The 14760-nt window shown below is 49.2% G+C and overlaps 1 protein-coding gene and 1 long non-coding RNA gene across 7 annotated transcripts in view; one reads left to right on the forward strand and one right to left on the reverse strand.

The window, feature by feature from the left end:
• The window catches only part of LOC141088996 (uncharacterized), a 34587-nt gene extending 24442 nt beyond the window's left edge, over window positions 1-10145 (reverse strand). The window contains exon 1 of the long non-coding RNA XR_012232122.1: window positions 9950-10145. This is a non-coding gene — a long non-coding RNA (uncharacterized lncRNA). The remainder of the gene's footprint in view (window positions 1-9949) is intronic.
• Window positions 9102-14760, forward strand: part of LOC141088995 (glucocorticoid receptor-like) — a 70624-nt gene continuing 64965 nt past the window's right edge. Inside the window, exons 1-3 of one of the 6 annotated variants that reach the window (XM_073575277.1) lie at window positions 10658-11090; window positions 13182-13292; window positions 13485-14648. In XM_073575277.1, coding sequence (XP_073431378.1) covers window positions 13234-13292; window positions 13485-14648 — 1223 coding nt within the window. In that variant the 5' untranslated portion in view covers window positions 10658-11090; window positions 13182-13233. Of the gene's footprint in view, window positions 9160-9226; window positions 9533-10657; window positions 11091-11166; window positions 12649-13181; window positions 13293-13484; window positions 14649-14760 lie in introns of those variants that run through there. The other 5 variants (XM_073575276.1, XM_073575278.1, XM_073575279.1 and 2 more) reach the window with 5 other exon arrangements.

Genomic DNA, 14760 nt, shown 5'->3' on the forward strand with positions numbered 1-14760 from the left:
AGAATTGTAAAAAAAAAAAAAAAAAGGTGTGCGTATATTCTTTCCTCTATATCTCTGAGGCCGTAGGGGGAATTTTTTTTTCTCTCCATGGAGATAAAGCAATTGTCTGATCGTGTGGAGCAGCTCGCTGCGGAAGTGCGCGGAATTTCCGCCTACCTTGCTCGCTCGCATGCTGTTGAACCAAAGATCCCTACACCTGATGTTTTTTTTTGGGGATCGATCTAAATTTTTGAGTTTCAAAAATAATTGTAAATCATTTTTTGCCTTGAAGCCTAACTCGTCAGGGAGCTCCGCGCAGCAGGTTAAAGTTGTCATCTCTTTGCTGCGTGGCGATCCCCAGGATTGGGTGTTTTCTTTGAAACCAGATGATCCTATTCTGACTAATGTGAACGCATTCTTTCAAGCTTTGGGGTTGTTGTATGACGAACCTAATGCTATTGATCAGGCTGAAAAGACCCTGTTGGCATTGAACCAGGGTCGAGATTCTGCAGAGTTGTACTGTCAAAAGTTCCGAAAGTGGGCAGTCCTTACTACCTGGAATGATAATGCTTTGGCTGCTCTCTTTCGGAAGGGTTTGTCAGAAGCCGTAAAAGATACTATGGTGGGATTTCCTGTTCCCTCTGGTCTGGACGATTCTATGTCATTAGCCATTCAGGTTGATCGGCGTTTACGTGAACGCAGGATTGCACGAGAGGTGTTGCCACCGGTTGAACAGACGTCTGAACCTATGCAATGTGATAGAGTTTTGTCTAAGGCGCAACGTCAGGAGTTCAGAAGGCGTAATAAGCTGTGTTTTTTCTGTGGAGATGCCTCGCATATTATTTCTGTTTGTCCTAAACGAGAGAAACGCATTGCACACACGTTTTCTGTTGGGGGTGTTCAACCTAAGTTTCTTCTGGCAATTACTCTGATCTGCTCCCTGTCCACATTTTCCGCCAAGGCTTTTGTGGATTCGGGAGCAGCCCTAAACCTAATGGACTTGGATTTTGCTAAACGTTGTGGATTTCCGATGACACCTCTGCAGACGCCTATCCCTTTGAGGGGGATTGATGCTACTCCTTTGGCTAAAAATAAACCTCAGTTTTGGACCCAGGTGGTCATGCGGGTCGCCCCAGACCATCAAGAAAATTGCAGATTTTTGGTGTTGCATGGTCTGCATGATGCCGTTGTTCTGGGGTTTCCCTGGTTGCAAATTCATAATCCAGTTTTGGATTGGAAATCTGTGTCTGTGGTGAGTTGGGGTTGTCGGTGTACCTTTAGTGAGGCTCCGTTTTTTTCCACCTCTCCTCAGTCGCATGATGTTCCTGACTATTTGGCGGACTTTTATGATGTATTTAGTGAGAATGAGTCTGCGTCCTTGCCTCCTCATAGGAGTTATGACTGTGCAATTGAACTAAGCCCGGGGTGTAAATTTCCCAAGGGTCGGCTCTTCAATTTATCTGTACCCGAGCACGAGGCTATGCGGTCCTATATTAAGGAGGCAATGGAGAAGGGTCACATTAGACCATCCTCTTCACCCTTAGGTGCCGGTTTTTTTTTTGTGGCCAAAAAGGATGGTTCTTTAAGGCCTTGTATTGATTATCGTGCCCTCAATAAAATTACTATTAAATATCAGTATTCGTTACCCCTGATTTCGGATGTATTCTCTAGAGTTAGAGGTGCTTGCTGGTTTACCAAGCTTGACCTCAGGGGGGCGTATAATCTTTTCCGCATTAAGCAGGGGGATGAATGGAAGACGGCGTTTAATACTCCGGAAGGACATTTTGAGTACCTGGTGATGCCTTTTGGGCTCACTAATGCCCCTTCTGTCTTCCAGTGCTTCATGAACGATATTTTCTGAGACTTTGTCGATAAATTTTGGATTATCTATCTGGATGATATTTTGATCTTCTCCAAGGATTGGGATTCTCAAGTGGAACATATTCGGACTGTGTTCCGGATCTTGAGGGAGAATTCCCTGTATGTCAAAGGATCGAAATGCCTTTTTGGAGTACAGAGGATTTCATTTTTGGGATTTATTTTGTCTCCGTCAACTATTGAAATGGACCCGGCCAAGGTACAGGCCATTTATGATTGGGTTCAGCCCACTTCTTTGAAGGCCCTCCAGAAGTTTTTGGGTTTTGCTAATTTTTATCGGAAATTTATAGCAAAATTTTCTAGTATTGCCAAGCCATTGACTGATCTGACTAAGAAGGGTGCTGATGTGTTGAATTGGTCTCCGGAGGCTGTTGCTTCCTTTCAGGAGCTGAAGCGAAGATTTACCTCCGCCCCGGTTTTGCGGCAACCTGATGTCTCACTCCCGTTCCAGGTAGAGGTGGATGCTTCTGAGATTGGTGCAGGAGCTGTTTTGTCCCAAAAGGATCCTGTAACAGCTAAAATGAATCCCTGTGCTTTCTTTTCCCGAAAGTTCTCTCCATCTGAACGTAACTATGATGTGGGGAATCGGGAACTGTTGGCCATGAAATGGGCATTTGAGGAGTGGAGACATTGGTTGGAGGGAGCTAAACATCAAGTTGCGGTCCTCACTGACCACAAGAAATTGATTTATCTAGAGTCGGCTAAACGCTTGAACCCTAGACAAGCTAGGTGGGCCTTGTTTTTTACACGTTTTGATTTTGTGGTCTCTTTTCTTCCTGGAACTAAGAATGTCAAGGCAGACGCCCTCTCTAGGAGTTTCTTTGCTGATTCTCCTGTGGTGACCAAGCCTACTACCATCTTAGGCGAAGGGGTAGTTCTTTCTGCCATCTCGCCCGATTTGAGACTTGCTCTGCAAGAGTTCCACGAGGACAAACCTGAGCGTTGTCCCAGTGGAAAGATGTATGTTCCTGACCAGTGGAAGAAGAGAGTGATGTCTGAAGTTCATTGCTCTGCATTGGCTGGTCATCCAGGTATTTTTGGTACTAGAGATCTGGTGAGTCGCTCTTTTTGGTGGCCCACCTTGTCTCATGATGTCAGGAATTTTGTGCAGTCCTGTGGGACTTGCTCCCGGTCTAAATCTTGTTCTAGTGGGTTGTTGATGCCTTTGCCTGTCCCCAGGAGGCCATGGACCCATATTTCAATGGATTTCATCTCTGATATGCCGGTCTCTCAAAGAATGACTGTTATTTGGGTGATTTGTGATAGGTTCTCTAAGATGGTTCATCTTGTACCACTCCCTAAGTTGCCATCTTCCTCTGAGTTGGTGCCCCTGTTTTTGCAACAGGTGGTTCACTTACACGGGATTCCTGAGAACATTGTATCTGACAGAGGAGTTCAGTTTGTGTCTAGATTTTGGAGGACTTTCTGTTCCAAGCTGGGAATTCAGTTGTCCTTCTCCTCTGCTTTTCACCCTCAGACCAATGGGCAGACAGAGAGAACAAACCAGACCTTGGAGTCGTATGTGAGATGTTTTATTTCCACTGATCAGGATGATTGGGTTTCATTTTTGCCCTTGGCCGAATTTGCTTTAAATAATAGAGCTAGTTCTGCCACTTTGATGTCACCTTTTTTTTGTAACTTTGGGTTTCATCCTCGATTTTCTTCAGGGCAGGTGGAGCCTTCTGCCTGCCCAGGTGTTGACACTGTGGTGGAGAGAATGCACCAGATCTGGGACCAAGTGGTGGATAAGTTATCTCTCTCCCTGGAAAAGGCCCAGCGGTTTTCCAATCGACATAGGACCATTGGTCCCCAGTTTAAGATTGGTGATATGGTGTGGTTATCATCAAAAAATATTGCTATGAAGGTGGCTTCTCCTAAGTTTAAGCCTAAATTTATTGGACCTTACAAGATTTTGGAGATTATTAATCCGGTCTCTTTCCGTTTGGCTCTTCCTGTCACATTTAAAATCCATAATGTGTTCCATAAGTCCTTGTTGAAGAGGTTTGTTGAACCAGTTGTTCCTGGGGTGGCACCTCCAGACCCTGTATTGGTTGAAGGTAACATGGAATATGAGGTAGAGAAAATACTGGATTCCCGTCTGGCTAGACGGAGACTCCAGTATTTGGTTAAGTGGAAGGGTTATGGTCAGGAGGATAATTCCTGGGTCTCTGCCTCTGATATTCATGCCAAAAGATTGGTGCGTGCCTTTCATCGGGCTCACCCTGATCGCCCTGGTGGCGTGGTTGAGGGTTCGGTGACCCCTCCTCAAGGGGGAGGTACTGTTGTGAGTTCATTTTCCCCTTCGTCACTGAGGTCTGGTGAACTCCCTATTCTGGTGAAGGAAGGTAATGAGCCTGATTATCAGGCACCTGGACCTGATGAGGATGACTGGCTGAGTGGAGTCACGGACTGGATATAGGGCTGCCGACGCCCTTCTGCCCTGCGGGTGATTTCTCTGTGGACTTCTAGGACACCAGTCTGATTCCTGCTCCTCTAAGCTAAGTTTTTCTGCTTTGCATTAGTGTTTTGTTTTTGTTTTCCTTGCTTTTCTGGATTCTGCCATTCCCTGCTGGGGTGAGCTGAATCTCCTTTTGCCTGTAGCTCTGTCTTCAGAATTTCCTGAGTACTGACATAGCTTTTTTTTGAAGCCTAGCATCTTCAGGGCCTTTTTCACTGTCAGTCTTTTGGCTCTTATTTTCATAGGGTTTTTCACGGATTGCAGACAGCAGCCTTCCTGTCCTTTCCTATCTAGCTAGATTGGGCCCCGTCTTTGCTCAGTCTATCTTTCTGTCTGTGTAAGTGTTTTCATCTTGCTTCATCGTCATTATATGTTGGGGGCTGCCTATTGCTTTGGGGTCTGCTCTGGGGCAGTTTAGTTTTCCCCTTTCTTTCTTTAGGCCTAGCTATTTCTCCGGCTGTGATCGAGGGGTCTAGGGCATCGTAGGAACCCCCCACGGCTACTGCTAGTTGTGTTGATAGGTTCAGGGGTCTGCAATCCGATAGCTGCCAACTTCTCTGGTTTTCTGGACTTAGCTAGCATTTCTGTTTTTGCCTCTTACGGTGACTCAATCATAACACGTCCCCCTCTCGATATCGCGCTGCTCCCGCGATGATATCGCGCTACTCCCACGATATCGCGCTACTCCCAGCTCCCGCGACTACCCCCAGTTCCCGCGATGATATCGCGCTACTCCCAGCTCCCGCGATGTCCCTCTCCCGGTCGCGCTCCACCTCGCGAGATCTACATGCAATTATCGACCGCCGCGGTCGCTTTAAATTTGGCCGCATCGCTTCTCCTGGTGGGCCCACATGTCAATAGCGTTTAGCTTCCGCCCGCAGCGCCGCGCTAAGGGCCCGGTTCACCTGCCGGTAGAGGCCCGGTGAGCAGAGGAGACCGGGGCCCCTCTGCCCACCGGGCCCCATACGCCAGTCAGGGCAGTAATTCCCTGATGGCGGCCCTGGGCACCGGTGATGCTGTGGCTGCGGACAGGTGAGAGGTGCTGTGTGTTTTGTATGTATGTGTGTTTTGTATGTATGTGTGTGTGTGTAGAGATCAGTGGTGGTGTGTGTGCATGCGTAGCGCTGCGGGGGAATATGCAGAGAAGTCAATGGTGCTGTGTGTGTGTCTGTGTGTAGGTGGAGAGGGGAATGATGGGGTGATGGGGAGAAGGCAATGATGGGGGCGATGGAGAGAAGGCAATGATGGGGGTGATGGGGAGAAGGCAATGATGAGAGTGATGGGGAGAAGGCAATAATGGGAGTGATGGGGAGAAAGCAATGATGGGAGTGATGGGGAGAAGGTAATGATGGGGATGATGGGGAGAAGGCAAAGATGAGGATGATGGGGAGAAGGCAATGATGGGAGTGATGGGGAGAAGGCAATGATGGGGAGAAGGCAATGATGGGGTGATGGGGAGAAGGTAATGATGGGGAGAAGGCAATGATGGGGGTGATGGGGAGAAGGCAATGATGGGGGTGATGGGGAGAAGGCAATGATGGGGGTGATGGGGTGAAGGCAATGATGGGAGTGATGGGGAGAAGGCAATGATGGGAGAGATGGAGAAGGCAATTGTAACAACCCCGCCGGCATCACTGCATGGCCTTCCATCCCTCACACACCAACTTATGCTGGTTTCACATTAGCGTTTTTTTTTTGCGCAGCACATCGTGCACATCCGATCACATGCGTCATGCATACCTATGTTTAACATGGCGTGCGCATGGTCTTGCATTTGCACGCTTTTGTCCGTGTTTTCGTGTGCATGCTTTTTTTCATGTGTGCGTCTAGACTCGCCGGACGCAACCTGTTGCATTTTTGGGACTGCCCAAAGGAGTCAAAAAAGCATGCACACGGAATGCGACAAAATAACGCATTAGTCTATGGGAACGCAGGCGTGCGTATGGACATGCATTCGTCTGCGTTTTCGTGCACATGCGTTTTTTGTGTAAACATGTCTAGACACTGGTTTAAACCACCCCTTACACAAAGAAACATTGTTTGATGTCCCATTAGTGGAGTCTGTTTCAAGGAGTTTACTCCTGTGAAAAGTGACACCTAGAGAACGCATGCACATAAAAATGCAAACGCATGCAAAAATGCATGCGCATTTTTGCATGCGTTTTTACTTGCACACGAAGATGCAAATTTGAAACTAGCCTTACTCACTGCTCCAGGCCTTGCTGTGTGTTATGTATGCTGCTGGCTTCATGCTGTGTGCCTCTTGCTACCTGCCTGCTCTCTGCATGCTTCCTGGCTGTGTGCATAGGGGGGTGGCGCCAGAACTCTCTGGTTCTTATGGAATCAGGGTGCACCTGTCTAATGTGTCCCTGGCCAATTACCAAGAGGTCTTTAGTATTTAGGGCAGCTCCACCCAGTGGAACTTGCCTGTGCAATGTCTTTACTCGGTGTCTTGCTTCTGATTGGCCAGGTCCTGCTGTGTGTCGCCTTCTCTGAAGGCTTGATTCTTAGCTTTGCCTTGTACCTGTCTGTCCACCCTCTAGGAGGCAGAATATCCGCCTCCTTGTCTATGTTCCTACCTTGCCTTGTACCTCTCCGGCAGCCCTTCATGAGGCAGAATATCCTGGTCCCTGTGTCTTTGTTTCTGTACCTTGTCTCGTACCATTACCTTGTCTGAACTCTACCTCTGTGTCTATCCTTGTGTCCTCTCCGTCTGCCTGTGCCATACTCGTGACTCTGCCTATGCTCTGCACTCTTGCGGCTCTGCCTGCTCCATACTCTTGCGACTCTGCTTGTGCTCCGTACTCTTGCAGTTCTGCTTTGTTCTGGTTCTGCTGCTGCAGAACCTCTTGCTGCTCTACAGCTCTTCTCCGCAGCCTTGCAGTTCTCCTCCTGTGTGAACAGGTCCAAACCTGTTCCTTCACACTCCATTCCTTCCTGCCAGTACCAGCTGTGTGAACAGGTCTCTACCTGTTCCTTCATACACCATTCTGTCCTGTCAGTACCAGTACCTACATCCGCTGTGTGAACAGGACCCTACCTATTCCATACACCACTCCTTCCTGCCCGTGTCCCTGTGCCTTTCGAATTGGTCCCTGCCCGTGTCTCGGCCATGCCTGCCTGCTCTGTCTCGGCCGTGCTTGCCTGCCTACTCATCCGAGTATCAGCTGTGCTCATCTGTCAGTCGTGCCTGTTGCCTGTACCCGTCCTACTGTTCCGTCTCCCCAAGTGGGATCAGCAGCCACAGCCAGATACCACCCTGGAGTGGCACCTGGCAGCTGCCTGCCGCATAAGCCTGACCTCACCATCAGAGGCTCCAGTAAAAACCAAGGCAGCTGTCTTAGTCACGCCCCTTCCAGGTAGTCAGGGTAAGTAATTAAAAAAACAGCGTGGGGACCCCTCTATTCTTGAGAACCAACCTTGATGAAGCTGACAGCTGAGGGCTGCAGCCCCCAGCTGCAAGTTTCGTCTCGTTGGTTCATAAACTGAGGGGGACCCCACGTCAGGTTTTCATCCATTCTGCGCTCCTGCTCGCTGTTGCCGGCAGAGCAGGAGAGCAAAATGTCAGCCGTGGTCAGCACCAGCCGCCGGGAACAGCGCTTACTGTAGCGCTACTTCCCGGCGGATGTCCGTGTGGTCAAGAGGCGGCTCACGTGCGGCACACGGAGGTACCACTTGTCCACACAGACAGCTCCGGTACCATGTTTACCGGTTCTGGAATTATCTGGACGTGTTAAACTGGCCTTACATAGTGTATTCTTGTTAATTTTGTTATTCACAGCGCCCTCTTTTATTACCTAGTCCCCTCTCTTTTTAGATATAAAATGACTGCTGATGGAGGAGCCGGTGACCAGACGACCAGTCCATCTCCTCTATTAGAAAGGAAGCTTTCCCATACTGCATTAGACAGCTAAGAAGACGGGACGGTAAGTAATAAAAAAACAGGGCTCTATATAATCCAATATGTAAGGGACGGTACTGTACACAACAAGGGAGGGCACTGTGTAAGGGACAGCAATATACATAATAAAGGAGACTATGTAATATATACATGTGTGGCTATATATATATATATATATATATATATATATATATATATAGCTTTGTCGCTATAAAAGGAAGGCGGCCCACACACACATTTCTACATTTCTTGCACAGGGGCCCCAAGCTGTCAGTGTCTGCCCCTGGTGTAAACATAACTGGAGTATATTGTTTTCTCCTAAGTCATCTTTGATAAACAGGAAATGACAACTATACAACTATAAAAGAAACATTTGGTAAGGGAGCAAAGACTGAGTCACGGCACTCTAGCCAACCCAGCCAGCACTGCCATCCAAATGAATGCAGTTACCCTGAATAAAATGGCGCTCCATCATAGTGCGCGGATGACGGGAAGAGCTGAACTGTGGGAACGTAACGGAATAAACAAGTGGCAGTCTACGGGATGGCGTCCCACCGCACCGAAGAATACGGAGACACTGGTCATAAACCTGGAATTACGCGAGTGCCGCTGGTTCTATTGCTCCGGAGCCATGGCCTCCGCTTCCCCGGTCAGTTATTAAGTTTCACACTTTTCTAATGCCCTCGTCATGGGAAATGCGTACCACCCCATTCAGACCCCGCTGTAAGGGCTTGTGGGCAGTGATCGGAGCAGATGTGTTACCAGCAGCCGGCACCAGGTCTGCTTCCGATCATATACGCAGCCATCATGGGGCGTTAAGCCAAGTGGGCGTGACCCTTAACGCTTCTCATAAGGATCACGCCCCCTTGTCGAACAAGACTGGATTTATAGTCATTTCTCAGGAATAGAGACCAGGCATCGGCAGTCAGGACACCAGATCCTAGTAAGAGGCCATGTTTGTAAGGAGTGCTCGCCTAGATCCAGGGGTACAGCAGGCGGTGTGCGCCCGGTTCCCACCCGTGAGTCCGCGCGGAGGCTCGGGCACAGGCGGCTGTAGTTGCCGGCAGCAGCCAACAGGTTGCAGCGTTCCCCGCTCCTCCGCCGGCCTCTCCTCCCTCCTCTGCCTGCACGCAGAGCCCCCTCCGCCGGGCGGCCGCCCTCTGCCTCTCTCCTCCCCACATGTCCGGGATAGGCGGCTCCCAACCCCGAGGGCGCCTCTGCCGTCTGCACCGCGCATCGGGGCCGCTGGGAGCGACGCACGGAGGGGACACCGGAGACCCGCGAGAGACATGCCCGGAGTGTGAGGGCCGGGAGGAGTAAGTGTCAGCGCTGCGGGCGGGAGGGCGCACTCCGGAGCTGCGGGCGGGCAGGCACTACCGGGAGCCGCGGCTCACACGCCTCTCTACACCCCGGGGAAGTTCCGTGTGGTCCCGGCGCACACCCACCGCTCAGCGGACGTTACCGCACATGGAAGTGGGCAGGGGCCGCACGAATGGCGCCTGAAGGGCACCGCTCCCGCCCGAGCCCGGGGAGGCGGCCCCCGCGTGCTGTCCGCCGGGCTGCTAGAGGCACCGGACCCCCCCTCCGGGAGCACGGGCCGGAGCGTGCGCCCCCTCTGTCCGTGCACTCAACTTTCCCTGCCCGTCACCGAGCTGCTGCTGCTGGCCGTGACTTGTGGGCTCCCAGCTGTTCCGAAACTCGCTACTCCCAGCATTCCCCGGGAGGCTGCTCACGTTAGGAGTTGTGTTCTCACAACAGCTGCGGAGCCACAGGTTGCTAGGCCGTGACGTGCGCCGGACGGTGGTGGGCTCCACTCCCCCGTGACGGAGGAGACGCTGTTTATTTCCTCTGCTGACAGCAGCGCGGGCTGAGGGGGTGGGGCCGCACGTGACGTCACGGGCTCACGAGTATTAATACACGTCGTGTACTGTGAGGGGAGGCTTACACAGGGGCCCTGTACTCACTAGTGCTAATGGGGGGGGGGCTTATGCTGGGGCCCTGTACTCACTAGTGCTAATGGGGGGTGTATAGTGATGGGGGGGCTTATGCTGGGGTCCTGTACTCACTAGTGCTCATGGGGGGTGTACAGTGAGGGGAGGCTTACACTGGGGTCCTGTACTCACTAGTGCTAATGGGGGGGCTTATGCTGGGGCCCTGTACTCACTAGTGCTAATGGGGGGGCTTACACTGGGGTCCTGTACTCACTAGTGCTAATGGGGGGTGTATAGTGATGGGGTCCTGTACTCACTAGTGCTAATGGGGGGTGTATAGTGATGGGGGGGGCTTATGCTGGGGTCCTGTACTCACTAGTGCTAATGGGGGGTGTATAGTGATGGGGGGCTTACACTGGGGTCCTGTACTCACTAGTGCTAATGGGGGTGTATAGTGATGGGGTCCTGTACTCACTAGTGCTAATGGGGGGTGTATAGTGATGGGGGGGGCTTATGCTGGGGTCCTGTACTCACTAGTGCTAATGGGGGGTGTATAGTGATGGGGAGCTTATGCTGGGGTCCTGTACTCACTGGTATTATTGGGTGGGATTATATTAATGGGGGGGGGCTACTATACTGGGCTCTTGTACTCACTGGTTTTAACCCCTTCATGACAGAGCCCATCTTTGTTTTTGCTTGTTTTTTGCTCCCCTCCTTCCCAGAGTCACAACTCGTTATTTTATTTGTTGGTCAGTATGGCCGTGTGAGGGCTTGGGTTTTTTGCGGGACAAGTTGTACTTTTGAATGACGCCATTGGTTTTACCATATCATGTACTCAAAAATGGGGATGGGGGGAATCAAAGTGCAGTGAAATTGCAAAAAAAAAGTGCAATTCCACAACTTGACCAAACGGTAAAACTGAGCTGCCATTATGATTCTCCAGGTCATTACGAGTTCGTAGACTCCAAACATGTCTAGGTTTTTTTTTTTTTTAAGTGGTGAAAAAAATAATAATTCCGTCATTTTCTGAGACCTGGGTTGGGTGAGGGCTTACTTTTTTTTTTTTGCATGCCGAGCTGACGTTTTTAACGATGCCATTTTGGTGCAGATATGATCTTTTGATCGCCCATTATTGCATTCTAATGCAATGTTGCGGTGACCAAAAAAAGTGATTCTGGTGTAGCAATCGGGTTAATTTTTTTTAATATTGATCGGACGATTCTGAACATGGCGATACCAAGTTGTATGTTTTTTTATTTATTTTGTATGGAGCGAAAGGGGGTGATTTCAATCTTATATTTGTAAAAACGTTTTCTTTTTACTTTTGGCATGCTTCAATAGTCTCCATGGGAGACAAGAAGCTGCCACAACCCCATCAGGTCTGCAACGTACAGGCATTGATCAGATCACCTGTATGTAGCAGAAATACTTGCTATGAGCGCTGACCACCGGGCGGTGCTCATAGCAATCCGGCATTGACAACCATAGAGGTCTGCAGGAGACTTCTGATTGCAGATCACAGATGGGTCAGCATGACAATCATGTGATGGGGTCACCCATGGGTGGGATTTCTGGCGCAATTGCTGGAAGCGCTCGTTAAATGCTGCTGTCAAGCGTTTGACAGCAGCATTTAGCGGGTTATCTGAAGCGGGTGGATCACAGTTCCACCCGCGGCTGTTAGGCACATGTCAGCTGTTCAAAACAGCTGACATTTGCCGGGAAAGATGTGGTCCCACATCAAAGGAGGAGACACGACATGTACCGTACATGTACGGCGCTTGTCAAGTGGTTAAGGGTGCGTGTATAGTAATGGGGGCTTATAATGATGGGGTGTGTATAAGGAGTATGCTTGTCATGTACTCACTAGTAATACACAGCATTATAAGTACTAGTGAGTACATGACAAGCATCCCCTCACCATATACACCCACCATTAGGAGTACGTCTGAAGCCTTCCTTTAAGCACCCTCGTTAAGTGAGTGGAGGCATTTATACTCAGCAGTATCATTACTAGCAAGTACATGACAGTCTCCCTTCACTATACTCACAATCACCAGTGAGTGACAATCTTCCCCTCACTGTATGCAAACGCTTATTACTAGTGAGTACACGACACACCCCCCTAAAATGTGTGCATCTTCCAGTATTTTATATATATATAATCACTGTCATTTTTCAGTCCACCCATCGAACTTGAACCTGTGGTTGTTTCTCACTTTCACTGTATACTGCAGTATTCCAGCAGAAAGCGTGGGCTTCACAGGAGGTCTCCGATGTTTGTGCTGTGGAATATGTCATTGTGATCAGTTGGATACGGGGTATTTTGGCTCCAGTACACAAGTGGTTGGGGAGCAAAGCACACTGTCCCTAATTGGGGAATGGCTCTTGTGGCAGGACATCATGTATTTGGGGATATTTTAGGTTATGTGCACACGTAGTTTTTAGGTGCTGCGGATTTCTCCTCTCCCTCCCCCTCCCCCTGGATTTTGTAAAATCCGCAGGTAAATTTCAGGTCAAAAGTCCTGCGGATTAGGCTGCAGTTTATCACCTCTACAATGGAGGAGATGGTAAACTGCAGGGGAATCCGCAGAAAAGAAGTGACATGTCATTTCTTTCTGCGGATTTGAAACCGCTGCAAAACTGCGTAGAAAATTCCACAGCGTGTGCCCAGCGGTTTCCATTTTACATAGAGTAGAGTGGTACTGTACAACGCAGCGGATTCTGCTGCTGACCCGCAGGGCCAGAAACGCTGCGGATCCGCAGAAAAATCCGCAACGTGTGCACATAGCCTTAGGGGAATTGTTCCTGTGTTTAATAGGAATATATTACACCCTGAAGACTGAATATATCTGATTATAAATCTATAGAATAAAGATGGAGCCTCCATGTTGTAGGAGCTGTGTGCAGGGTGTGCTGCGAGGCACAATATATAGTGTTAGGAAGTTGGGATTTGCATTGCTAATCTTTAATTAGTGACACTGCAGAACGTATGTCTGTTTCCCAGTAATGCGTTGTTGTATATTCTGGTCAATAGAAGCCTGATTGAGAACAGAGACGAGGGCTGGAGACTACATGTGCCGGTACAAATGTCTCTCCAGAAGAGCCTAACACAGCTGAAGCATGGCATGGTGTACCATCAGGGCAGGTGTGGTGATCGTGCTCTGTCGGGTTACAGCTAACCTTTCCATCTCCACCTTGTTGCTTTAAATTGGTGTTTTATTAGTCATATGCTTTCCTTTATTGTCATAGGGCAATGAAGGGTTAAAGGTAATCCTTGCTGTCTTTTGTTGTCTTTTTTTTTTTTTACGATTCTGTTTTCTTCCCTTTCACATCTCAGGCATCGGTACTCGATGGATCCCAAAGACCTATTAAAGCCACCCAATGAATCTCAGGCTGTGACAGGCGCACATTACGGTGACAAGACAGGGAATGTGATTGACTTATTTACAACCTACCGAGGTGGAGCCTGTGTGAACACTTCTACATCTTCTGCTGCATCACCTGCAGGACTGCCAGACACAAGACAGCCACAGCAGCAGCAACAACAGTTAACTGTGGACCCAGCTAAGGGTTTAGGCAATGTGCCACAGCCGGACCTGTCCAAGGCAGTCTCTCTTTCAATGGGACTCTATATGGGGGAGCCAGACACAAAAGTAATGGGCAACGAACTTGGCTATACTCAGCAGGCTCCAATTGGAGTTCCAACAGCAGATACAGATTTCAAGCTCTTGGAAGAGAGCATTGCCAGTCTTCAGGCAAAACCACCTGTTCCTGCAGGCCCTGAAGACCAAGGAGGCATCAAATGTGATATGTCTACCCAAGCGGGTCCTTCTGCCCAGAGTCAGGGGGGCAGCATTGGGAGCAGTGTCGCCAAGTTGTATTCCAAAGACCAAAGCACCTTTGACCTTTTACGGGATTTAGACTTACCCGCAGGTTCACCGAGGGATGGCAAAGGCAGTCCATGGGAGTTGGACCCCATTTTTGAAGATGATGCAGTTGGATTACTTTCCCCTTTGACCACTGATGATGAATTTCTTTTGAGGTCCGGTGCGTTAAATGAGGACAGCAAACCTCTCATTACACAGGATTGTACACCTAAAGTGGAGGACTTGCTACTTGCCAACCCTGAAATACAGCTGTCTCAAGTGAAAACTGAAAAAGAGGACTTTATAGAGCTGTGTACCCCCGGAGTGGTTAAGCAGGAAAAATTTAGTCCAGCTTATTGTAGTAGCCATTTTTCAGGATCTCGTCTATTTGGTAACAAATCGCCAGCAATTTCTGTGCATGGTGTTAGCACTTCAGGGGGTCAAATGTACCACTATGACTTGAACGCCTCCCCCATGGCTCAGAAACAGCCGGATCAGAAGCCAATTTTTGCTTTGGGCACAACTTTGTCCACCGTTTCGGATTCATGGAGTAGGGTCCATGGGACTGGGGATGACCATACCGCTGGGAATATAAATTATTCAGGAAGGCCCATCTTTTCAAATGGCTACTCAAGGTAAGAGTTTGCACTTTCTCGTCACTGGTGTGTACACACTTATTTAGTATGTTTCCATATGTCTTTGAAAAGATGCGTATGGTGATACCATAGGTTAGATAACCCATCCCCT

This window comes from Dendrobates tinctorius, unplaced genomic scaffold (assembly GCF_039654945.1).
Source record: "Dendrobates tinctorius isolate UK_male_01 unplaced genomic scaffold, ASM3965494v1 ptg000043l, whole genome shotgun sequence".
Taxonomy (NCBI): Eukaryota; Metazoa; Chordata; class Amphibia; order Anura; family Dendrobatidae; genus Dendrobates; species Dendrobates tinctorius.